Raw genomic sequence first — 25690 nt, 5'->3', positions numbered from 1 at the left:
CTGAGACCAGCATGGGCCAGTGACAGGATGCTCAGAAGGACTTGTTGACTGACAGAATGGATGCAGCAATTCCTTAACTTACTGAGCACATTCTCAGTGCCAGGCACTGACCCAGACCCTGGGGATGTAGCTTAAAATGACATAGACAAAACCCTGCTTTCAGGAGAGTATGTTTTGTTAGGGAAAAGGCAGACAACAAACACAGTAGACAAAAATCTGCACGAGGACACAGAATAATGTGATGAGAAATCAGCTGAGTGGGTTTGTTAGGTTGAGTGGTAAGAAGTCATTTTCGGGGGGAATTGTAGGTTGTGATCTAAGTGGCCACAAAGTGCTAGGCTGCAGAGGATTAAAGAACGTTTCAGGCATGCAGAGAAAGAGTTGCTGGAGTAAAGACCCCCAACATGAGAAGTGTGACTGGAGCTCATTTGTGGGGGTAGTGTGGGAGAGATTTGGCTTGAGGGCTCAGAGGAGGAGCACGGTCTTCTGTGCTATTTTGAAGAAGTTTGGTTTTTACAGTTGATATCACTGAAAAGTATTGAAGGGTTGGTGAAAGGGCTGTAACATAGTAAGACATGTTTAGCTTTTGTTTTACCTTTTTAAAAAAAGGTCCATCAGGTACATGTCGGTGGAAGTGTGCTGATGAATAGAGTATCTCTAGTTCTCCAGTCTCTCCTTACAACATATTTACTAGTTACAAAGGGGAAAGTGTAGTGGAGAAATGTGGCAGACACAATCTCAACCAAAAGATCAAAGTTAATGTCACCAGGAATAGGCAAACCCCTCACCACGTGCCTCCCGTTATGATGCACGGGATAACCATGTAGGGTATTCGTGCCCAAAATGCATAACCTCAATGAATCATGAGGAAACAGACAAACCCAAATGGAGGAGTATTCTACCAAATAACTGGCCTGTGGCTTTCAGCAATGTCAAGATCATAAAAGAACCCCATTCCTTCCAATGCCTGTCAGTAGGAGACTGAAATCAGTGTGATGTACACACAGAATGGATTATTACCCAGTAATTTAACATCTCAGTAGGTCAACAAGGAAAGATCTCAGAACAATGGCAGATGAAAACTGCACTGAGCTGCCCTTTCCCCACCTGTAAGATGAGTAGAAAATCAGTTTGATGGCATAGTGGGTTGACAGGGTTGTAGAGAAACAGGCAGTCTCTCTCTCTCTCTCTCTTTTTTTTTTTTTTTTTTTTTGAAACAGGTTCTTGCCCTGTCGTCTGGGCTGGAGTGCAGTGGCATGATCATAGCTTACTGTAACCTCAACCTGCTGAGGCTCAAGCGATTCTCTCACCTCAGCCTCCCTAGTAGTTGGGACTACAGGTGTACACCACCATGCGCAGCTGATTTTTTTTAGCTTTTTTGTGGAACTGGCGTTTCACCATGTTGCCCAGGCTGATCTTGAACTCCTGGGTTCAAGATTCTCCTGCCTCAGCATCTCAAAGTGCTGAGATCACAGGCATGAGCCCTCACACCCAGTGGAGAAAGAGGCACTCTCATACTTTGCTGGTGGGGGAGCCACATTGATACAACCTCCATAAAGTTGTAACTCTCAAAATTATATGTACTCTTGACCCAATAATCTTTTCTGGAATTTAAATGTAACATTCCACTAAGTAAAAGATTGTTAATTGCAACATTAGTAGTCATTGTTTTTTAAAAAAGCAGGTCAGGCACAGTGACTCATGCCTGTAATCCCAGCACTCTGAAAGGCCAAGGAGGGAGTATTGTCTGGGCCCAGGAGTTCAAGACCAGCCTAGGCAACACAGCAAGATTCCTGTCTCAAATAAGTAAAGAAATAAACAGATAGAAACAAGGCAAATGTTCATCACTGAGATCCTCCTCCCCACCAATATCTCCATCCAGCCTGTATCTAGTGAGAGAAGGGAAAAGAAACTCTCTTCCCAACTTGAATCCCAATAACTCATCAGCTAACTCTGACCTTCTTCCCTCCATCTGTGTCTTTCTCCATGTGTAGTGCAGGTGGGATGAGCTTGGCGTGAGGGGGAAGCCAGTGCAGGGATAAGAGACCCAGACTAAGGGATCAGATAACTGGATTCTAGCTCAACCTCCACACCCTGCTTCCCAGTGAACATCAGGCTAGTTCCAGCCCGATTTGGGGCCTGTCAGTGGAAAAGATGAAGCAATGTGTCCCTCCAACCCTCTCGTCCCCAGATTACAAGACACAAGACGCATGTGGATTTGTCTAGTAGAATAGATTGTCGGAAGAACCCCAGAGGACCCTTCTCGGATCAGGAACCAATAATCCCATGGGACGGGGCCCCAGCATTCATGGTCGCAGCATAGAACTTGGCCACCTCCTCATTGGCGTTGCCCTGGGCTGAGTCAAACCACATCTGGATGCAGCGGCCGCTCCCTCCACTGTAGTTACTGACCTTGAAGGAGTGACTCCAGAGGCCTTCACAAAGGGCGGCTGGAGTGGGGAAGTAGGACTCAAAGGTGCGGCAGAGGGCCCCGGCCGGACACTCATTAATCCCTGAGGGAGGAGAACATAAGACCCTGAGCTTCTGGGCCAGACTGCACCCCTCCCAACCCTAAAGCCCCACTCCCACTCCTCATCTCATCTCCTCCCGGCCCTCACCTGAGGTCCAATTCCAGCCTTTGTGCCAGTTGCTTTTGCAGGTGTAGGAGGTGCGACAGTCCTCCCACCAGTGCTCACAGTCCTCTTTGCACAGGGGCACATTCAGGATGCGCTCTTTGCGCCAGCTCTGGTTGACCTGAGTGGGGAGGAGACGGAACGCTCCTGTCAGCCACGTATCTCAGCAGCTTTATCCTCAAAGGGGACCAGAGCTGTGGGAGGGAGCAGTGCATCCACCACCCTCAGACCCGAATTCCTGGACCAAGCCCTCCCTGCAAGTGGCTGGCAGGCTCTGCTCTCTGCTGAGGTTCATATTTGTGGGAATGGCATGCATACCTGCCAGATCCAGGGCCCCAGGTTGGGTGAGCACTCATAGAGACAGGCATCCTGGATAAAGTGGCGCTTGCAGGCGGGCTGCATCTTGCCGCAGTGGTCCCAGTTAAAGTTGTACAGGCGGGAGATGTCCTTGTGCAGCTCCTGGCTGGTGTTGGCTGTGCAGCAGGCATTCTTCTTCCAGGGACTGCACTGGGTGGGGAAGACACAGGACTAAATCTCTCCCCACCACAGCCGTCTCCTCCATATTCTGGCTCCTCTGCCCCAGGTAAGTCATCCAGAGGAACACTTCCTGGGGAGGGCCCTTGAAGAGGGCCCTTGAGGAGCTCCCACCTGGGGACAGAGGCAGTTACAGTATTGGTGCTTTTCCCTCTATTTATTCATTTATTTATTTATTCGAGACAGGATCTTGCTCTGTTGACCAGGCTGGAGTGCAGTGGTGTGATCATAGCTCACTGCAGCCTCAACATCCTGGGCTCAAATAATCCTCCCACCTCAGCCTCCCGATGAGCTGGGATTCAGGCACATGCTACTATGTCTGGCTAATATAAAATATTTTTGTAGAGGTGGGGTGTCACCATGTTGCCTAGGCTGGTCTCAAACTCCTTGGCTCATGTCAGCTTCCAAAAATACTAAGAGTATAGGCGTGAGCCACCATGCCTACTTAATTTTGGCTTTTAAGAGAGGGTAATACAGGGGATATAGGAGATGAGGTGGAGCCACTGTCTGGAAGAGTAATTATTAGTAGTACAGCTCTTAATGGTTTAAAAAGTTATTTCATGTTATTAAAGTAACTTTTTTTGAGACAGAGTTTCGCTCTTGTTGCCCAGGCTGGAATGCAGTGGCATGATCTTGGCTCATTGCAACTTCCACCTCCCGGGTCAAGCAATTTTCCTGCCTCAGCCTCCCAAGTAGCTGGGATTACAGGCACGCACCACCATGCCCAGCTAATTTTGTATTTTTAGTAGAGATGGGGTCTCACCATGTTTGCCAGGTTGGTCTCGAACTCCTGATCTCAGGTGATCCACCCGCTTTGGCCTCCCAAAGTGCTGGGATTACAGGCATGAGCCACTGCATCAGGTCTATTTCATGTTATTCAGCTTATTTATATTATTCATTTTGCATCCAGCCAATATTAACTGAGTGCTTATTATACATCAGGCACTGAACTAGGTCCTAGGAACACCACAGTGAAGAAAACCAGTAACATCTCTACCCTCAGGGAGGGTTTGGTTTTAGTGGGTGGGTGGGCTGTATATAGAAGGGAGACAAAGAACACTCAGGCATAGAACACCGTAGATGCAAAGTCCCCAAGGCTTTTGCGCTTTTTCCTCTCAACAACCCAGTATGAATCCTTACCCCCATTTTTACAGAGTTTAAGTAAGTTACACCCACGGTAAATAGTGAAGTTAAGATTTAAGGAGGCGGGCAGATCACCTGAGGTTAGGAGTTTGAGACCAGCCTGACCAACATAGAGAAGCCCTGTCTCTACTAAAAATACCCAAAAAATTAGCTGGGCACAGTAGCAGTCACCTGTAATTCCAGCTACTCAGGAGGCAGAGGCAGGAAAATCACTTGAACCCAGGAGGCAGAGGTTGCAGTGAGCCGAGATCATGCCATTGCACTCCAGCCTGGGCAACAAAAGTGAAACTCCATCTCAAAAAAAAAAAAAAAATGTTTTTTAACTGAGGACAGGGAGGAGAAGAACCTGGCCCAGGTTGTGTGGTGGATGGAGGTCAAGGGGCTGGTCTGACTCTCCCAGGGTCTGGAGGTCCAGGTGGGGAGACTCTAGAGAGATCCTGAGAGTGGTGGGGAATGAAGGAGCTATAGCCTGCACGTGGGTCTGAACGTAGATTTGACTAAATGTGGAAAAGGCAATCCTAGAAAGGTAAACACAAGGCAGGTTAAGATAAGCAGAAATGGTGGAGGTTTCTCTTTGGAAATCACTCTAGGTCAGGACTCAGAAAACCTGAGAAATCATGAATCAATTGCTTAAATTTTCTGGGATGAACCCTCGCACCTAAGGTCAAGTGATGGCAGAGGCGTGACAGGTCTAAGCACCCAGGAGAAACAGTAAGGAAATTCTTGGGAGTCGAGCCAGATCTACCCATCTCCCACACCCTGGCCCACGCCCAGTGCCAGCTGACACAGAACATGCTTTCCCGCCGGCCTGACTTCACACTTGCTTTTCCTTGGATGTCCCAACTCCTGGTCTTCCTGCAAGACCCTTGCACATCGTGGGTCTTGGAGTCTGGCAGAGATGGGTCTTCCTTGTCAGGGTCAAGGGTTGCTGCCTCCAAAAGAGTTACTGAGTGCAATGAGAAGAACTCCCTTGCTATAGTAGGGGCTCAACAAATATCATCACTCTCATATAGCTCATGGTCCTGAGAATGATAGTCATCTGTCTCTCTCAAAGGTCTACATCCACACCATTTCCTGGCAAGGAGGATGTGCTCTAGAATGTTCTGAAAAGCAAATGAAGTGGTGGGCACAGAGTTTCTGTTTCAGTTTTGGTGGATGAAAGAGGTCAGGAGATGGATGGTGGTGACGGTTGCCCAACCACATGAGCATACTTAATACCACTGAACCATACAGTTAAAAATGGCTCAAATGGAAAATGTATGTTATGTATTTGGCTTTTTTTTTTAACCCCAATTTAAAAATAAGCAAATGGAATGTTGGGAATGACTCGGATGTCATGGGGCTTCCAGACTGTCCTCTCTTCGCTTTAACCCACAGATTGTGTCCCTGCCACAGTCTCTCCCTGCGCACATTCCCAGCCCTCTGGGAATGTGAACCCTTGTAGGGAGCAGGCCAGGAGACCAGAATAATGAAATATAGGCACTCTCCCAAGCCTGGAGTTCAAATTGGAGCTCATATTCCCCGAGCTGCCTCAGTAGCCTCACCTGTGGCATGGGGGCCCCGGCCGCCCCTCCCCTTCCTTGTCGGCAGCGGCACCCTGGGTTCTGACGACACTGGACCTGCCATTGCTCACGCTGTCACCCTCTGACCTGTGTGCATGCTGTCCTCCACCAGGCTGCCCTCACCTGGCCATACAGTTCATCCTCGGGACTGGGCTGTGCCTTGTGGTGCTTGGCGTTCATGCAGACATTGAGCAGGTCCGTCCTGGCCCGCGCACTCCTGGGCTGGGCACTCCCCGCAGCGGTCACCAAAGCCAGAAGCAGCAGCTGCATCATCTGCCAGGCCATGTCCGTCTATTCCTGCCAGAGAGCCACAGTCAGAGGTGGACAAGGCCTGAGGGAGGGGTAGCAGCCACGAGAGTGTGTACTGTCCCCTTCCCAGGCCCAGATCTCTGCCCTCCCCACCCTGCATCCCCCACAGGGCAGCTGAGCCACGACATGCAGGATGTGTAGAGGTGAGAGGGAGCCCTTCCCTGACCTGGAGGCAGGACCCTCCTCCTGCTTCCCACCAACAGCACTCTAGGTCCAGGCTCTGGCACCAGCTTGCTCTGTGATCATTTAGGGAGCCACCGCCCTTATGGACTTCCCCTCTTGGATTTCTCCAGTGTTTTATGCAATTCCTCTCAAATTTGCACAAGGAGGAACCACAGGTGGTGGCCTGCTGATGCAGGAGTGAGACTCTAGACAGCCTCAGGCTTCTGCTTCCTCAGCCCGTCCTCTTACCCCAGGGCAGCTGAGGTTTAGATGCCCAGGGAAGCTGAGATGGGGACAGCAAAGGCCATGGAGCTGTCAGCTATCGTTCATGGTCCCAGAGCAGATGCTGTGGGAGGCAAGGGGATGGGGGCAATCGCACCTCACCACTCACCCCTCCTGGGTCTTGGGAAATTACCCAGGCAGAAGCAGGCTCAGAGGTTGGGGGAGGCCAACAGGTCAGTGGCAAATGGAGGAGGGGGCTGAGCAAGAACAGATAGTGGTTGGTCAGTGGAGGCAAAGACAGCAGAGAGCCCAGCCTCCCAGGAGATGGGGAGGTGCTATCTCGCCTCCCATCTCTCATCCCCACTTTTCCCTCTGTCCTGCTGCAGGGCCTTACCTCTGTTCTCAGCCCACCTGGGAAGGTGGAGTCTCTCCCACCTCCCCACCTACTTTATAACCCCATCCTGCCTGCTTGGTTAGACCCTCTGTTAAGGAAGGTGCACAAGGCTTTGTCTAGGAGACAGCTCAATTGTCTTTCCATAAGGACCCAGTTAAATTATGGTACATCTACCCCGTGGAATTTAATGTGGTAACAAAGAAAGAGGAAGCTCCTGAAGTACAAATATGGAAAAATCTCCAAGCGCATTGTTAAGTGGAAAAAGAAAGGTGCAGAAAAATGCTATGCAAAAAAAAAAAAAAAAAAAAAAAAAAAAATTCTGTGTAAAAAAGCAGTAAGAATGTCTGTGTTGACCGGGTATGGTGGCTCACGCCTGTAATCCCGGCACTTTGGGGGCCCGAGGCAGGTGGATCTTTTTTTTTTTTTGAGACAGAGTCTCACTCTGTTGCCCAGGCTGGAGTGCAGTGGTGTGATCTCCGCTCACTGCAAGGAGCAGGTGGATCATTTGAGGTCAGGAGTTCGACATCAGCCTGGTCAATATGGTAAAACCCCATCTCTACTAAAAATACAAAAATTAGCTGAGTGTGGTGTCACACGCCTCTAATTCCAGCTACTCCAGAGGCTGAGACAGGAGAATCACTTGAACCTGGGAGGAGTTTGCAGTGAGCCAAGATCACGCCACTGCACTCCAGCCTGGATAACAGAACATGACTCTGTCATTAAAAAAAAAGAATATCTGTGTTTGCAGGTGAAAATTCTGTGGCAAGGTGTGAAAAGAAATTAATAACGTGGTCACCTGGCAGAAGAGAACAGGACTAGGCATGAGACTTTTCTCTGTAAACCTTTCCACATTGTTTTGATTTTTGGACCATGTGAATATAAATCTTATTTAAATATATATAGGTATGTGTGTATACATACATAAATATACCAAATATGAAGTGAAAATACTAAGACACAGAATGACTTCTCTGACTTGATAATTTTTATGTAAATTTTGATAACACTAGAATGTGTACAACGGTACATTTAAGTTAAGGATGCTATTCATGTGCTTGCAAAAGTATGAACATGAAGCCAGCAAGGGTACTGGTCCCTGGACATACGTCCAGTAAATTCGATGCAGTTACACCACATGTATCCCATTTCTGTGCACAAATGGTAGCATACTGTTCTGTACTTTGCTTTTTTGGGTAGTTTCACTACAAATTTATTCTTTTGACAAAAAAACAAAAACTTCATGAACTCAAGGTATCCACAGTTGCACACTTGAGTATTACTGTACATCTGATAACATAACTAAAGTTACTTCTTTATGCCTCATAGGGTCCCAACTTAAAACTCTTTCATTAGGCAATATAAAAAATGTTAGCTGGCTGGGTGTGGTGGCTTATGCCTGTAATTCCAGTTTTTGGGAAGGCCGAGGTGGATGGATTGCTTGATCCCAGGAGTTTGAGACCACCTGGGCAACATAGGGAGACCTCATCTGCACACAAAAATACAAAAATTAGCCAGGTGTGGTGGTGCAAACCTGTAGTTTCAGCCATTTGGGAGGGTGAGCTGGGAGGATTGCTTGAGCCCTGGAGGTCGAGGCTGCAGTGAGCTGTGATGGCACCACTGCACTCCAGTCTGGATATCAGAGTGAGAAACTGTCTCAAACAAACAAAACAAAAAAAAAGAAGAGAGAGAGAGAGAGAGAGAAAGAAAGAAAGAAAGAAAGAAAGAAAGAAAGAAAGAAAGAAAGAAAGAAAGAAAGAAAGAAAGAGAGAAGGGAGGGAGGAAGGAAGGAAGGAAGGAAGGAAGGAAGGAAGGAAGGAAGGAAGGAAGGAAGGAAGGAAGGAAAGAAAAGAGAACTTCATGTTTTCAAGATAAAAGTGCCTAATCTTTGGTTTGTATTTATCCAACACTCTTGCAGGCAGTGGAATTGCTACTAACCTGGGAAGATGACCGGCACTGCTCCTGTGTTTTGCTTATGTAGTGTGAAGTGATGTTTTCCCATTATGATGTTGGGAACATCTCCAATACTGTCATCATTTACTCAGCTAGTAGAAAGCCTCTTCTGAGGCAGAGCCTGTGTTTTCAGTCTGGCCTCAGTATCTATTCCTGCTACAGGTGAGTCTGAGGTGACAAGACCAGTGTCTAGTTATGAAGCCCCTGCCTCCCCAGGGCTCCATCATGGATGAGTCCTGCACCATAATCAGCAGCCCTCTGCCCTCCCTCCATTGCACCCACCTGTGACTTTTCTCTTCTTTGCAATGCCCTCCCCCAACAACCTCTGCCGGTGACTTTGAATGTGTTGTGGGGGTCTTTGCAGAAGAATTGCCCGACTGAGTTTTGCCCAAATTCCTGACTCACAACATCTTGGAATACAATAAAATAGTTATTGTTTCAAGCAACTATGTGTATTTGATTTTTTAAACTTCTTGTTTTGAAATAATTTTAGACTTGCAGAAAAACTGCAAAAAATCATCAAAAGATTTCCCGTATGTTTTCATGCAACTTCCCCAAATGTTGACATCTTATGTAACCAAAGCCCAGTTACTTAAAAAATTAGGAAATTAATATTGAGGCAATACTGTTAACTAATCTACAAGCTTTATGCCCTTTACACCAGTTTCCCCACCAATGTCCTTTCTCTGACCCAGGATTCAGTCCATGATTCCAGGTTGCATTTAGTTGTCATGTCCCCTCAGTCTCCTCCAATTTGTGGCAGTTCCTCAATGTCTGTCTTTGTCTTTTATGACCTTGACACTTTTAGAGAATTACTGGTCAGTTATTTTGCAGAATGTCCCTCAATTTGGGTTTGTCTGCATTTTCTTGTAATTAGCTTGAGATTATGTATTTTGGCAAGAAAATTAGAGAGGAGAGGTGCTTTTGTCAGTGCATCATATCAAGGGGTACATGATGAGGGCTGCTACATCTTATTGCTGGTAATTATTGAGTTAAAGAGATTTCCATATAATTATTAGTTTCCCTTTGTTAGTAATCCTACCTTGTAGGGAGACACCCTGAGACTATGTGAATATCCTTTTCATATTTTCATCCACTTAGTTTAACGTTTCCTGCAGCAATACACCACAAAATTATGGAATGATTTGTTATGCAGCAACAGACAACTAGTAAACCCATGAGAGTTAGTAGTGTGTTTCTTAAACTCTGAGGAAACAATTTGGCTTGTAACCTTAGTTTAGCCACACAGCAGTTACTCTTACTACAACAAAACTGCCAGGAAAAACAGAGTACTAATCACATTAATCTTTAAATGAAATCAATTATAAAAGTGAGTAGTTATAATAGTTAAACCTACTTTACCCTCTGTGAACATTCTACATGATGGACTTGAGACAGTGGACTGAATAACTGCTCAGGAAATCAGCACTACCTCAGTTACTTTCTGATGGGTCCTTATAATACAGTAAACAGAAGATTTCATAGACAGAAACACTGGCTCTTCAAGGCTTCTTCAATCATGAGAATGTTTCTGAGAAGCTTCTGAGCAAATACTTCTATGGAAGCTGATCACAGATCTGAGGTCTTTGCACTTCATAATTATTCTGTCAACCACAGTCATATTAATCCCCATTCTGCACACCTATCAGTAGCATTAGGACCTAACCCACTACGCCCGCAGGGTCCAAAAAGAAAGAGGTATGTCCTCAACCAATGAATTTCTGATACTATAGACTTCATAAAATTCATGCCTTCCAATCCCAGACTCCACTATCATGCACAAGGCCAGATCTGGTTGACTTGCCAATGGTGCTAAAGACTCTACTAAAGATTCTGGTGAATGCCAAGGCCAACCTTCATCCAAGTGACCCGAATACCTTTAATGAATGCCTGGTTTTCAGTAGCCTCTACATAAAAGGCACACTGATTTGCTACACCTACAACTATAGCTGTTGGCTTTTTCCTTGTTTTGACCTGAAACGTAATCACGGGCATGGCCTCTCTTTAAGGCTTTCTATCTCAGGTACCAAAGATGATAGCAAGAACAAAGTGCCTGTTCACTACATCAAAGATCAGATGGTTATCTAAGTCCAGCATCTAGGTGCATGGAGCCCCCAGGGAGTCCAGGCAACTGTTGAGGGTAGATGGGCCAATCTTTATTTTACCTTATTTTTTATTTTTTGGAGACAGGGTCTCACTCTTTCACCCCAGCTGGAGTGCATTGGCACTATCATGGCTCACTGCAGCCTCAACCTCCCTGAGTATCTGGGACTACAGGCAAGCACCACCACACCCAGCTAGTTTTTGTATTTTTGTAGAGAGGAGGTTTTGCTGTGTTGCCTGGGCTGGTCTCCAACTCTTGGGCTCAAACAATCCTCCAACCTAGGCCTCCCAAAATACTGGGACTATAGGAGTGAGCCACCATGCCTGGCCAAGATGGGCCAATCTTGAGTCTTGCCCAAATTCCTGACTCACAAAATCTTGAAGTATAATTAAATAAGTATTGTGTTTTTGTTTTGTTTTATTTTGTTTTGTTTGGTTTGGTTTTGAGACAGAGTCTTGCTTTGTCCCCCAGGTTGGAGTGCAGTGGCACGATCTCACTCACTGCAGCCTCCGCCTTCCGGGTTCCAGTGATTCTTTTGCCTCAGCCTCCCAGGTAGCTGGGATTACAGGCACGTGCCACCATGCCTGGCTAATTTCTGTATTTTTAGTAGAGACGGGGATTCACCATGTTGGCCAGGCTGGTCTCGAACTCCCAACCTCAGGTTATCTGCCCGCTTCGGCCTCCCAAATTGCTAGGATTACAGGCATGAGCCACTGCATCCAGCCTAATTGGTATTGTTTTAAGCCACCAAGTTTATTTGATTGTTTTAGCTTAGTGTTTGGAAATAATTTTAGACTTAACAGAAAAATTGCAAAAGTAGTAAAGAGGTTTCCCATGTTTTCATCCAGTTTCCCCAGATGTTGGCATCTGACATAACCAAAGCCCAATCACTTAAAAAATCAGGAAACTAACATTGAGGGAATACTTTTAACTAATCTACAAACTTTATTCTTTTTCATCAGTATCCCCACCAATGTTCTTTCTCTGGATGCCATGGCACCAGTCCTCAGGAAGAAGAATACCCCCTAATTCCCTTGCACTTTGATTTCTTTTGTTTTTTCTTTTTCTTTTTGACAGGGTCTCTCTCTGTCACCCAGGCTGGAGTGCAGTGGCATAATCATAGGTCATAGCAGCCTTGACGTCTTGGGCTCAAGTGATCCTCCCACTTTAGCTTCCCAAAGTGCTAGAATTACAGGCATGAGCCACTGTGCCCAGCTCACTTTGCTTGCTTTACTTAACAGAATGTACTATATAGATGGTCCCTTATCTGTGTACATAGATCTATATGATTCTATTTCATTATTCTATTGAATTTAAGTGGCTTCTTGTATTTCACTGTTATAGTCAATGCTGCAGGGAATGTCCTTGTATAATCGTCCACCTTTGTATATAAGAACATATCTAGTGGAGGAGGAATGTAAAATAGTCCAGATGCTGTGAAAAAAAATTAAATATAGAATTACCATATGATCCAGCAATTCCTCTTGTGGGCATACACCCAAAAGAATTGAAAGCAGGGATGCAAACAGCTATCTGTGCAGTCATATTCACAGCAGCATTATTCATGATAGCCAAAAGTTGAAAGCAACCCAAGTGTCCACCGATGGATAAATGGATAAACAAAATGTTGTTTCTACAACTGGACACAGTGAAAGAGTTTTAAGCAGGGGAATGTCACAGTTCAACTGGCAATCTTGGTGTGTTCAGTTGGGATTATGTATAGGCTGGAATTGGGCAAGGTAGACTAGCAGAAAGCTGTTTCACAAGTCCAGGCCTGAGATGATGGTGCCTTCGACCAGGAAGGTAGAAGTGGGGATTCATTAAAAAAATAAGCTCAGAATTAGTTATTGGGCACGTACCACGTGCTAGGCTGTTCTGGGTTCTAGAGCTACAGAAGTGACCAAGAAAAAGCCCCTACTGTCAGGGAGCTGACATTCTAGTTTGGGGGTGGGAGATTGTTAGGGAGAGACAACAGAAAACAAATGTATAAAAAGGGTGTGCTCTGAAGAAAACTGAAGCAAGCTAAGTGGACAGAGAGTGAGGAAGGAGGGGCTATCTTCTACAGGAAAGATCTAGGAAGTGATGCTTGGGCTGATACCATAATGAGGTAAGGAGGGAGTCATGTGAACCTGGAGGAAGGAGTGCTCCAGACAGAGGGACCAGTAGGTCCAAAGGCCCTGAGGCAAAAATGTACTCAGTGCATTTCAGGAGCAAACAGCAAAGAGGAGGCCAGTGTGGCCAGCAGTGAGCTGGGAGAGGCAGGTGTGGGGTCCAGGCCAGATCTGCAGGGCCCCAAGGTTCAGACTCAGCAAAGACTGGGGATTTTACTCTGAATAAAATGGAAACTTTATTTACTTTTTCCAGTTCCGCGTCTGATCTGACTCTAGGGATAAGGGAAAGCAGACAATTGACACAGATGTCTATGTGAATGGCCCAGCCTCAAGGCAACCATGACTTGAATCAGGGCTAAGTGGCGGCAGTGGACGTGGTGAAAAGGGAGGAATAATCTCACGTCTTTTGAAGCATGCTTTGATGGGATTTGCTGATGGACTGGATGGGGGACATGAGAGAAAGGGAGGAATTAGGATGACTCCAGAGTGTGTTGGTCTGAGCAATTAGAGGGGAGTGCTTGGCTATTTACTGAGATGAGGAAGGCTGAGAGTGGAATAGGGATGGAGTGAGAAGGGGAAAGAATTGTGGAATTAAGGGAAAGAGTGGATTCATGAGACACTTAGTAACTCACATCTCCAGGGCTTAGAGACTTCTTGGATGTGGTGGGAGAGATAGGGAACAGAAATAAGTGGATTTCTGGCTTGTGAACTGGGGAGATGTTGGTGTCATTTTCTGAGATGGAGAAGCCGTGGGGCTAGTGCTGCTGCAGGAGTCTGGGACATCAGAAATCTGGGTGGCAGATGCTGAGATTGTAGCCCCAAATCTTCATTCCCTTTTCCACTTGGCTCCCTCCCTCGCTTCTTTAGGAATTTCTTCAGAGGTCTTTTTATTACCGAGGCTTTTTCTGACCACCTTCTCTTGAATATTGGGTCTACCTCGCCCCTGCTTGCTCCCCTTCTCTTCCCTGGTTTTATTCTTCTCACCTCATTTATGAACAACCGATATTACTACCTATTTATGTGACTGTCTCCCTGTCTCCCCCAACTACATTGTCAATGTCATGAAAGCAGGGATTTGTGTCCATTTTGTTCATGGCTTTATCCTAAGCACTTAGAACAGTGCCCTGGCACATAGCGGCAGTCAGTAAATATTTGTTGTCTGAGTAGGAAAACGCCAAGTGAAGGGTGAGGTGGTGGTAGGGGCTAGGATGATCTCTGGAGGCCACCCCTGATTTTTATTTCTTTGAGGCTGCTCCAGTCTGGACTCAGTGAATCTTGGTGAAACTGACTTGGCCCTAGAAGCTGAAAGCAGATGGGACAATGGTAGAGGGGAACAGGGAACTGGAATGAAGAAGAAACATAGGAGACTCCATTTCCTCACCTGAAGTGTAAAATGACGTATGACTTCCCTAAAAGGCTGCAAGTGATGGATTGGATGTGGAGGGTGGGAGGAAGAGGAATCAATGTTTCTAGAGTACAAGGTAGGAGTGGCGGAAGTAGAGATAGGGTAAGACAGTAAATGTTTGCAGTTTAGTAATAAAGGGTGTTTTCTGTGAAAAGCTGGTAGTCAAGAAAGGAGGAGAGGAGGCCAGACTGCCTGGTAGTGATAGTGACAGGAGGCAGCCAGATGCCTAGGTGGGTACCTGGTGAAACCGTAACTCCAAGCTAAAGCCAATTTAAAGCCTGAAAGCCAAGCTACAAGTTAAATCCTCAGACCAGATGGAAAAGTTGTCTTCCCATTTGGTGTGCTTTCCTCTGATTGATCCCCACCCTTCATCTATTTTTCATATACCTACCCTTCCCTAATTGGTTTTGTACACTGTTGTGCCCACCTTTGAGTGATGTCTTCACTTTAACCTATTTTGCATATTCACAAACCAATGAGCACACACTCCCCATCCTGTGCCTGTAAAGACCCCAGACTCAGTCAGTAAAGGGGAAGACAGCCATACTTTGAGGAGATGAGTAGACTTTGGGGAAGAGACTGTCAGATTGTGGAAGAGATGGCCTGACTTTGGGGGAAGATGACTGGCCCTTTCCATCCCCTCTCCAGCTCCCCTCTCCTCTGAGAGCCATTTTCATCCGTTAATAAAATTCCCTGCCTTCGCCATCCTTCAATTGTCCACGTGACCTCATTCTTTTTGGATGCCAGGCAAGGGCTCTGGATCCACCAAGTGCGGGTCCCCAGAAAAGCTGTTATACTGGCCCTTTGCCCTTGCTGGCAGAGGGCAACCACTCCACGCAATGAGGCAAGGGTCCAACTGAGCTGCTAATGCACCACCATTTATGGACACTGGAACTAAGAAATCACTGTAAAACTCACTCTGGGGCTTTGGGGTCACAGGCACCCTCACCTGGGTGCCGCCGCCAGGGACCAACTGAGCTGCTAATATACCACTGTCCTTGGATGATGGAACTAGTGTCATGGGATCTTTGGGGTATTGCTTTTCTGGCTGGAAACCTCTGTGGCCAGTGGTGCCTTTACTCAAGTTCTTGTCCTGCATCCACGAGGAATGAGGTATGCAGACAAGTGAAGGGTAAGCAAAATAAAAAGGAGCTTTATCGAGTGTTAGAACAGCTCAGAGGCACCGGGTGCTGTGGCTCATGCCTGTAATCCCAGCACTTTGGGAGGCCGAGGCGGGTGGATCATGAGGAAAGGAGATCGACACCGTCCTGGCTAACACAGTGAAACCCCGTCTCTACTAAAAAAATACAAAAAAATTAGCCAGGCATGGTAGCGGGCACCTGTGGTCCCAGCTATTTGGGAGGCTGAGGCAGGAGAATGGCGTGATCCCAGGAGGTGGAGCTTGCAGTGAGCCGAGATCACGCCACTGCACTCCAGCCTCAGCAACAGAGCAAGCAAGACTCCGTCTCAAAAAGAAAAAAAAAAAAAAAGAACAGCTCAGAGGAGACCCCAATGGGTAGCTCCTCTCTAGGCCAATCATTCCTTCCAGTGTTTAGCTCTTAGCAGAGAGGATAGTTCCTCTCTGCTGCTGCTCATCCCATCATCTTCCCAGCTCTCAGCAGAGAGGGTAGCTCCTCTCTGCAGCTGGTCATCCCATGATCTCTCCAACCTCTGCTCTGCTTTGGCTAAACTCAGGGCTTTTATGGGCCTCAGAGGAGAGGAAGTGAGTGCTGATTTGTCCATGGGCAGGCCTGGAAAAGGCACCACAAGTTCCCGCTGACTCCAGTCCTTGGGACTGGCAGCCCAGCCCCAGGCTTCAGGTCCTCCCTGGCCTGAAGGTAGAGCTTCAATGGGCACCAGTCCTTTCCTGCCCAGGAGCCTGTCTGCCTCTTACCACCACTCATGGCACCCAGGCCACTCGTGCCAAGGGTGACCACAGGCCAGCAGCGAGCTGTCCCCAGCCTCATTTCAGCCTCCTTCCCACACTTGTTGGCACCCAAAGTCCGGAGGGGGAGGGCTGAGGCAGCAGGGGGCTGGTGCATCAGTGATGCCCTGAGCCTGTGCACACCCAGCCAGACTGCAATAGGCTCAGCCCCAACCCTGCTCTGAGATCAGAGTGGGCATCGGGAGCGGGAAGAGGCCAGGCAGTGGAGGCAGACACCCCTGAGCCTGCCATGACTGGGTCTGGGGACCCTCCTGGACCCCCAAGAGTTAACAGGAGGTCTAGGCCCACAGCCAAGACTTGGGTGGCTGCAACTGTCCCTGGGGAACTCCTGTCCTGCCAACTCAGGAGAGGCATGGCTTCCACCTGTCCCCAGCTCTGCAGAATGCACATCCCTGGTCATGCCCCTTCTCTGTGTCCCCCCACAGTGGTGGCAGGTAAGGAGCAGGTGGCATGGTGGCCACAGCCAACTCTGCACAAATGAACCTGATGCTCCTAGGACTGGTCCTGTGAGTCCCAGCCGCACCTTTGGCTGGATGCTCATTGGCTCCCAGGACACAGCAGGGAGCGAGGTTGAAGCTGCAGCAGAGGCTCCGGGCCTGGGCACAGGTCTGGCCTGGCTGGGTCGGGGGGCAGCACAGTCGGCTGCCATAGGGACATGGGACATAGGGGACCCACCACCACTACTGCTGCTCCCATAGCCACTCCTGCTGCCTCCTTGCAGTCTGGGGCATGGGGGTGCTGCAGGCCCTTACCCAGCCCAGGCCAGCATCCAGGGTAGGGGTGACATTGGTCCAAGTTCTCTGGGGCTCTGGGGCAGCCCAGGACTCCCCCTCACCTGGCTTGAGACCCTGCCAGGGGTGCACCTCTGGGAGCAGATTGCAGGCCCTGGACCTGGTCACCGGGTGCCACAGGCTTGGCAGTCACCTTGACACTGGGTGGATCCTGGGGATGCAGCCTTGGGCCGCCCCACGCTGGGTCTCCCACTGAGGCACGGGAACCTGGCACAGGAATCTGGTGCCGTTTGCAGGGTGGGCATGATGGCCACATCACTGTCTGGGTCTGGGAGGCAGGCAACATTCCCACTTCCTGCCCCAGGCCTCTGAAGCCCGACTACGACGCTGCATTTGGGGCCCAACTCCTGTGCTCGGTGCGCAAGCACACCACCACTTTCGGCTCAGCTCTGCGTCAGGGCCCCTCTGTACCCAACTGTGCCATTCCCCCACTGGCAGGTGGTTCAATCTGCCACAGTGGCTCCACTGCAGTAGCTCCCTGGGGCAGGATCCCAGGGCAGCAGGCCCTGGGGACCATTTGCCTTGGCATCCACACCCAAAGACCCACAGCCCACACCCACACCCCACCACAGCCGGTGCCATGGCAACTGCCGCTTTGGAAGGCCCACCACTGCCATCACTAGGAGAGCACTGTAACACCCACTTTTGTGTCTCCCACCTGGGCACTGCTGTGGGCCCTGCACAGAGCTTGCTCCTTCTGGCACCTGTAGCTGCCAGCCAGATCCCGCACTTTCTCACTCACATGCTCCTTCCCACAAGGGGTTCAGCGCAGCAGAGCAAATAAACAGGGCACCCCTGTCACGAGTCTGGTGAAGGGGTGAAGAAAAAAATTCCGCATCATCAAGGGCTCATCTGGAATTTGTCAGAAGGGTGAGTAGAAGCAGATCTGACTCATCACTTCTTTTCCAAGACTTTGAAAAAGTCTTTTCCAAGTCCTCAGACTTTCCTCTGAAGGCAGATGAAGCACCCAGCCTCGGGGTGGTCAGTTGAGAATGCATGGTACAGTTACAGAGGGCCGGATGTGACTCTGCCATCCTTCTCTCTCTTTTAGGTGAAAGGAATGTTGGCCTGTTTCCCTTCACAGAGGACTAGCTGCCGCGTAGGACTGGAATAAGATCCTGGGGCAACTGAAGTCATCTGGCTGAGGGCACTCCCTGGCGTTGCCATAAGGCCCCTAGACTTGGCTTGGTCCCCAACCCCCTGTTAGAGCATCGGCCAAGACCCATAGACTTTTCTATGTAAGTCTTCCTTCCTTCTTTCACGTTTTGAAATGGCTTCTATCTCTTCTTTTATAATGTTAAGGGTGTTGCTGCAAACTGCAGAGGTATTACTAGGTAGAACGAGCATCTGGCCCAGCCATCAGATACGCAATTTGGAAAAATGTGATTTCTGTCTGTTCTTAGAAGCAAGGAAGGTACAGTGATTAACAGTCTTTTCCCAGTTGAAGGGACCCATGTGCACAAAGCAGGAGGCTTTTTTACCGCCAGGCACCTCCCCACACCATGATACTTAGGCTGTTTTCACCCCCCACTCTTTTCTCCACCATGTCAGGAGTTCACATAGCCCTGCAAGTATAGGGAGCTTTTCTACGTGAGAAGTTTTTTTTCCCCTACCTTAGTAGTCTGCTTATGATAGGGAAGCAACGGGGGAGTGACCCACCAGCTTCTGGCTGCAAATTTGGCGAGGGTCATCTGGGACTTAATTTACATGAATCCATGCACCCTCGAGACACTTTTTTGTCCCAAACTCAATTCCAAGCTTCAGTATGAAGCCTTAGAAAGAAAAACTGGATCTGAGGGATCCAGAGGCAGACAACAATGGAAGTTAAAGGGTACAGTGCAGGTGAGCATGATTAATTCCTGCTGAGTAAGCCAAGCCCCTATTTCATGGATAGAGGTCATGCCAGTACTCATGGCATAAATGAGGTCTGGGGAATTCAAAGGTTATGACAACAGGGGGACAAGCAGCACGTGGGTGAGTGTGGATAATTCCCACCCCCTAGGCCATCTGTCAACATGGGCAAAAGCCACATTCACACCCATGGGTGGCACCCTGCCAAGGTCACCTGGACTTGGGGATATAAGGATGGAAGAAAGAAGGGGTGGCCAGGCGTGGTGGCTTACACCTGTAATCCCAGCACTTTGGGAGGCTGAGGCAAGTGGATCACTTGAGGTGAGGAGTTCAAGACCAGCCTCGCCAACATGGCTAAATCCTGTCTCTATTAAAAATACAAAAATTAGCCAGGTATGGTGGCATGTACCTGTAATCTCAGCTAACGGGAAAGCTGAGGCTGGGGAATCACTCAAACTCAGGAGGTGGAGGTTGCAGTGAGCCAAGATCATGACATTGTGCTCCAGCCTGGGCAACAGAGTGAGACTGTGTCCCCCCACCCCCCTCAAAAAAAAACTAACAAGAGGGACACCTCTTCTTTGTCTTCCTAATGTACCCCGGGTATTTGCTGGGAAGAGAAAGGAACTAAAAGCTGCCTTGTTCCCCTCTTTCCAGCTGGGTAACCAATCATCTTCAGTCTGTACTTCTCTCAAATGCCTCCTGAATCACTGGGTCTCCTTTGAGAAAAAAAAAAAATGCCTTCGTTTTCCTTTTTTCTCCTCTGTCCTTTCTTTGCAGACAGGTAATCATGTTCCCATGACACAGGACACTCCCCTCGGATGCATCCCCCAGACTGGGAAAAGTTAATTTCTCAAACCTTAAACTGCTTGACTGAAAACTGAGCTTGGAGCAGGGGGCGCTGAGTACGGTGGCTCACGCCTGTAATCCCAGTACTTTGGGAGGCCAATAAGGGCAGATTACCTGAGGTTAGAAGTTTGAGACCAGCCTGGCCAATGTGGTGAAACCCCGTCTCTACTAAAAATACAAAAATTAGGCCGGGTGCGGTGGCTCAGACACCTGTAATCCCAGCACTTTGGGAGGCCGAGGCGGGTGGATCACCTGAGGTTGGGAGTTTGAGACCAGCCTGACCAACATGGATAAACCCCATCTCTACTAAAAATACAAAATTAGCTACATGTGATGGTGCATGCCTGTAATCTCAGCTACTTAGGAGACTGAGGCAGGAGAACCACTTGAACCCGGGAGGTGGAGGTGGTGGTGAGCTGGGATTGTACCATTGCGCTCCAGCCTGGGCAACAAGAGCGAAACTCTGTCTCAAAAAAAAAAAAAAAAAAAAAAATTTGTCGGGCATGGTGGCATGTGCCTGTAATCCCAGCTACTCGGGAAGCTGAGGCAGGAGAATTGCTTGAACCTGGGAGACAAGGTTGCAGTGAGCTGAGATCATGCCATTGCACTCTAGCCTGGGTGGCAAGAGTGAAACTCCCGTCTCAAAAACAAACAAACAAATAAAAAAACTGAGCTTGGGGGAAGGGAACCCAGAGGCCTGACATGCGGACAGAAGGGTAAAAGTTTTCTGCCAGTGAGATCTCTGGCCTCTCTCTCCCTGTGCAAAATGTTAAAAGAAATGGTAAAGTTCAAAAGCCAGAAATATTGGTGGCTTGGCATGGCTAAAGTTGGGTACTAAGGGATTTAAAAGGGTTATCTTAAAGAGTGTTCAGCTTAATTAAAAGTGGATATCCAAGCTATAGGTATATTTAAAAGACCTTTGTGTTTTTCTCTTCGTGGATCTTGTTTTTCTGAAAAACAATTTTTTCTCAGTCAACTGAATTATTTTTCTCCCATTTGTCTTGTCACTCTTAATGCATGCGTGAGAGGCCTTAAGATAACTTCTGAGAGCATGAGACTCCTTGGGAAAAACAGAGAAGTTGCCACAGATCCCATTTTGGAAAAAAAGAAAAAACAACTCTGTTTTCCTTACAGAACCCCACGAATTAAAAGCAGATAGATCCTTTTCAAACTCTGTTTTTGTCTTCCAGCTATGCTTATTAGGCCCTGGAAACTGTATGCTTTCCTAGCCCTGCTTCTTGAAGTACTCCATCCTGAGGCCAATAATCCAATTAGGAGATTGGCAAATTAAAAATCTTACAACTACTGAAACTTCTGTCTGTCTGTGTAATCACATATGTGTTATTTATGTGTGATGTTTATATAAAAAAAGAGTTCTAATTCGCTTAAAGAAAATAAGTGCTTAGATCAAACATATTTTGAAGGAAAAACAAAAGCTGTATTGCCTTTTAGTTCATGTGACCTTAATCTTTGAGAAAGAAAAACAATTTTGAAGATAATTGGTAAAATACAAATGTCATCAAAATGAAAATATGCGGTCTAACATATGTGGGTCAGATACTAGGTTTGCTAAATGTTATAAGGTTATAAACTGCTTCTTTGGCTTTTGAGAATTGTTTGACCTGCCTGCTTTACAATTTGGTAAGGTCTGGGGACATATGGAATTCACCACACCCTTAACTATGCTGGAAAGAGTCACACTTTATCTGTACCTAGTACATAATTAAAATAACTTACCAGGTTTTACATTAAAATTAAAAATTGCTAAGAGTTACCATTACAACATGTAATTGAGACTACTGAAAATAGATTTACATGCAAGGGTGAAATTTGACTTTCTCTCTTGAAGATTTTTTCTCTCTTGAAGATTTTCATGTAATAGTAAAGGATAATGAAAGGTTTTTGCCTTGTTTTAAAATTTTTGAGTCATCATTTTGGCTAAAATAAATAACATGGTAATCTGGAGTTCTATTTCAAAATATTAAGTGTTTTAAATCTTTAATATGTTTGACAGACTTCCCAAAATCAAACTTCAGGTTCAAGGTTGTCTTTTCTAACCCCTAACTTTTGGATGCTACTGAAGGCCCTGGAGCATCCAAAAGAGAGGTAAACAGGATTATTTAACACATTTAGTTACATGAGATTGCCAAAATAAAAATAATGTATGACCTTCTTCAGTGTATATTTTAGTGAATAATATTAATATATGTTCCAAAATTGTATGGGATTTATTTATTTATTTATTTATTTGAGACGGAGTCTCAGTCTGTCACCAGGTTAGAGTGCAGTAGCATGATCTTGGCTCACTGCAATCTCCACCTCCAGCGTTCAAGTGATTCTCCTCCCTCAGCCTCCTGAGTAGCTAGGACTACAGGCATGTGCTACCATGCCCAGCTAATTTTTGTATTTTTAGTAGAAACAAGGTTTCACCATGTTGGCCAGTATGATCTAGATCTCTTGGCCTCACGATCCACCTGCCTTGGCCTCCCACAGTGCTGGAATTACAGGCATGAGCCATGGTGCCCGGCCTAATTGTTTGGGACTTCTAAAACTCAAATGTCTGAGTATATGCTATCAGTCATAATTAAGGTTATTGTGTTAAGTTATTATAAACCACAGAGAAAAACCAAATTTCTTTGTCAATCATGTTTTTGAGTGCGACTACCCAAGGATATTTTGTTATTCACAGATAATTGTTATTTTGCTTTGACCCTTTTCAAAAGATGATTTGTGGTCAGCTATTGGACTTTGAAAGGTGCCCTCAAATGCAGGTTTCTGATGACTTTGGAGATTGTGACATTGGAACAGAGGAAAAGCATACAGGAGTCATAAAGAGATGAAATGCCCACGAATATCAAGCAGGACAAGAGTTAACTGAATAAACTGAACTAATAGAAAACTGAAGTAATCCTTTTTAACTTTTAGCTTAAAAATTGCTGATCCTTGTTTTGTTTTTTCCAGAATCAAAGAAACTTCTTTTGAGCTATCTACAGCTTTTAACAATTGAGTAAGGTATACTCCTGTGAACAAAATTTGGAGCATATTTCTCTCTGCCTGGTTTATCTAGAATTTGGAAACTATTTGTGAATATTCTTAACTTACAGAATACAGTTATTTGCATCAGTGCAATAAGAATCCATTTTCTTTTGCAGCAGGATGCAACTGGAGAAACTGGTTATTTTACCAAGGATTTGACTGGAATGGTGTGCTTTCCTTTAGGGAATCAAGCTTGACTTGCAGAGCCAATAAAATCCTCTTGGGAAAATTGGCTTCATACCTTGTCTACACAGTCCCTGGACAGGATTCCTAACCTGTGGTGAGTAAAGAATGTCATTTTCTAAAGGGCCAGGAGTCCTATGTTATCTGGGGACCTCAAGAAAAGAAGAATTTACCCAACTCATAGGTATTTGAGGGTACAAACCCATGGCTGAGCTCAGCTTTAAAAGGTCCTACTTGAGATTCCTTGTGAAACAGAGTTCCTTCAAAGCCAATTTTAAAAGCCTATGTGAAAATAATTATTCTTGCTGCACTTTATGCAAATGACTAGGCCAAGTATAAGACCAAAGTTCATTTTGCAAACAACTCAGTCCTATCATGATTTATTTTTAATAGAAATGATGACTGGAGAGAGAAAAAATATTATGTTTCAAAATTTATCATACACTTGTCATTAAATTCTAGTATCAGTTGTTTCTAAGCTTTTGCCTACATTTTAGACTAATCCTCCTTATTCCTGTGAACCAACTAGTGATCTCTGATTGTGGCTCAGAAGAAACAGAAGGGATGGGTAATGTAAAAATATGAATAAATATTCTAGTTCTGGGCAATTATCCTGCAAATCCTGCCAGGTGATAGGAGTAAATAGGATGTGGTGCCCATAATCTGGAGGTTTTTTTGGGAAAATGAAACCAAGGGAGCAAACCAAAGCCAAGCCCCATGCACCTAAATCTTAGCAGGTATAACTATAGCCACCAGTTATCTGGGCATGTCAGCAGCCTTGGGATTTTTGAGCTGTCCTTACCCCCTTGTTGTTCCATTTTGATACATGTCATCTAATAACCCAAATTGTTTCTTCTCACTTAGAGGCCATCAAACTCTGAACAGTCAAGTAACCAGAGCCTTGAATGATGGCTCCCTTTAACCTGGGACCCTTACATAGGCCCCTGAGGGAGCTCTGATTGCTGTTTGCCCAAAATAGCACCCTCTGTCAGCAGGAAGCAGTTGATTGTCTTTGTCTCTATTCTAACGACAGGTAGTTGTACCTCTTCAGAGGGGGAAATGAGAGGGGCAGGAGGCAGCCAAATGCCTAAGCAAATAGGGACTGGTCCCTGGTGAAATCCCACCTTCAAGCCAAAGCCAGTTTAAAGCCTGAAAGCCAAGCTACAAGATAAATCCTCAGACCAGATTGAAAACTTGTCTTCCCATTTGTTGTCCTTTCCTCTGATTGATCCCCACCCTTCAGCTATTTTACATATACTTACCTTTTCCTAATTGGTTTTCTACACTGTCGTGCCCATCTTTGAGTGGTGTCTTCACTTTAACCTGTTTTGCATACCCACAAACCAATCAGCATGCACTCTCCATCCTGTGCATATAAAGGCCCCAGACTCAGTCAGTAGAGGGGAAGATGGCCAGACTTTGAGAAGACTTCGAGGAGACAACTGGACTTCATGGAAGAGATGGCTGGACTACAGAAGAGATGGCCTGACTTCCGGGGAAGATAAAAGATAACTGGCCCTTCCTGTTTCCTCTCCAGTTCCCCTTTCCGCTAAGAGATGTTTTTTTTTTTTTTTTTTTGACGGAGTCTCGCTCTGTCGCCCGGGCTGGAGTGCAGTGGCCGGATCTCAGCTCACTGCAAGCTCTGCCTCCTGGGTTTACGCCATTCTCCTGCCTCAGCCTCCCGAGTAGCTGGGACTACAGGCACCCGCCACCTCGCCTGGCTAGTTTTTTGTATTTTTTAGTAGAGATGGGGTGTCACTGTGTTAGCCAGGATGGTCTCGATCTCCTGACCTCGTGATCCGCCCGCCTCGGCCTCCCAAAGTGCTGGGATTACAGGCTTGAGCCACCGCGCCCGACGAGATGTTTTGATCGCTTAATAAAAGTCTCCACCTTCATCAACCTTCAATTGTCTGCACAACCTCATTCTTCTTGGACACTGGCCAAGGGCTCTGGACCCACCAAGTGTGGGTACCCCGAAAGGCTATCACACTGGCTCTTTGCCCTTGCTAGCAGAGGGCAACCACCCCATGCAATGAGGCGAGGGGCCAACTGAGCTGCGAACACACCACTGTCCATGGACAGCAGAACTAGGAGAGCACTGTAATACCCTCCCTGGGGTTTCAGGGTCGTGGGCATCCCCACCTGGGCACTGCTACAGGCCCCATATGGAGATTTCTCCTGCCAGTGCCCAGAGCAGCCAGCTGGATCCTGCCCTTGCTCACTCGCACCTGGACTGGCTGAGGGCCCTGCATGGAGCTTGCTGCTGTCAGCACCTGGAACAGCCAACCAGATCCTGCACTCACTCACTCATGTGCCCCCTCCTGCAAGGGATTGAGCATGGCAGACCGAATAAACAGGGCACCCCTCTTGTGAGTCCGGCAAAGCGTCCCAGAAAAAGTCCTGCATCAGAAGCACCCAGGAAATGGAAGGGAATGGTGGAGTACTGGAACACAGGTTGGGGGACAGCCAGGCCCTGGGGCTATAACTGCTGGTGACAAGATTGTGAGAA

General features: G+C 46.9%; 1 protein-coding gene across 3 annotated transcripts; it reads right to left on the bottom strand.

The window, feature by feature from the left end:
• Positions 1–2213: 2213 nt before the first annotated feature.
• On the bottom strand, positions 2214–24643 carry LOC111540897 (folate receptor gamma). Of its 3 annotated transcripts, none has more exons than XM_023209541.2 (5): positions 24444–24643; positions 5996–6169; positions 2952–3140; positions 2619–2754; positions 2214–2513 (listed from the first exon to the last, which is right to left on the bottom strand). In XM_023209541.2, exons 2-5 carry the CDS (start codon positions 6155–6157, stop codon positions 2269–2271), a joined length of 732 nt encoding a protein of 243 aa, XP_023065309.1. In that variant the 5' UTR covers positions 6158–6169; positions 24444–24643; the 3' UTR covers positions 2214–2268. The 3 variants fall into 3 exon arrangements, with proteins under 3 accessions (XP_023065309.1, XP_023065307.1, XP_023065308.1); XM_023209539.2 differs by lacking the exon at positions 24444–24643 and adding an exon at positions 6348–6509; XM_023209540.1 differs by lacking the exon at positions 24444–24643 and adding an exon at positions 6348–6476 and having other exon boundaries at positions 5996–6163.
• Between the last annotated feature and the right edge of the window lie 1047 nt (positions 24644–25690).

The sequence above is a fragment of the Piliocolobus tephrosceles genome, chromosome 13 (genome assembly GCF_002776525.5).
Source record: "Piliocolobus tephrosceles isolate RC106 chromosome 13, ASM277652v3, whole genome shotgun sequence".
NCBI lineage: Eukaryota > Metazoa > Chordata > Mammalia > Primates > Cercopithecidae > Piliocolobus > Piliocolobus tephrosceles.
Note: the sequence above shows the minus strand (reverse complement) of the source record. Positions and strands in the feature narration are given on the sequence as shown.

What these genes read in the sequence shown, in the direction of transcription:
- LOC111540897 (XM_023209541.2), bottom strand. Translation starts at nt 6,157, where the DNA reads ATGGCCTGGCAGATGATGCAGCTGCTGCTTCTGGCTTTGGTGACCGCT. An exon ending in TGGGGCCCTGGATCTGGCAG is followed by an intron (nt 2,755 to 2,951) that starts GTATGCATGCCA and finishes CTCCCCACTCAG; the next exon opens with GTCAACCAGAGCTGGCGCAA. An exon ending in AGGCTGGAATTGGACCTCAG is followed by an intron (nt 2,514 to 2,618) that starts GTGAGGGCCGGG and finishes CTCCTCCCTCAG; the next exon opens with GGATTAATGAGTGTCCGGCC.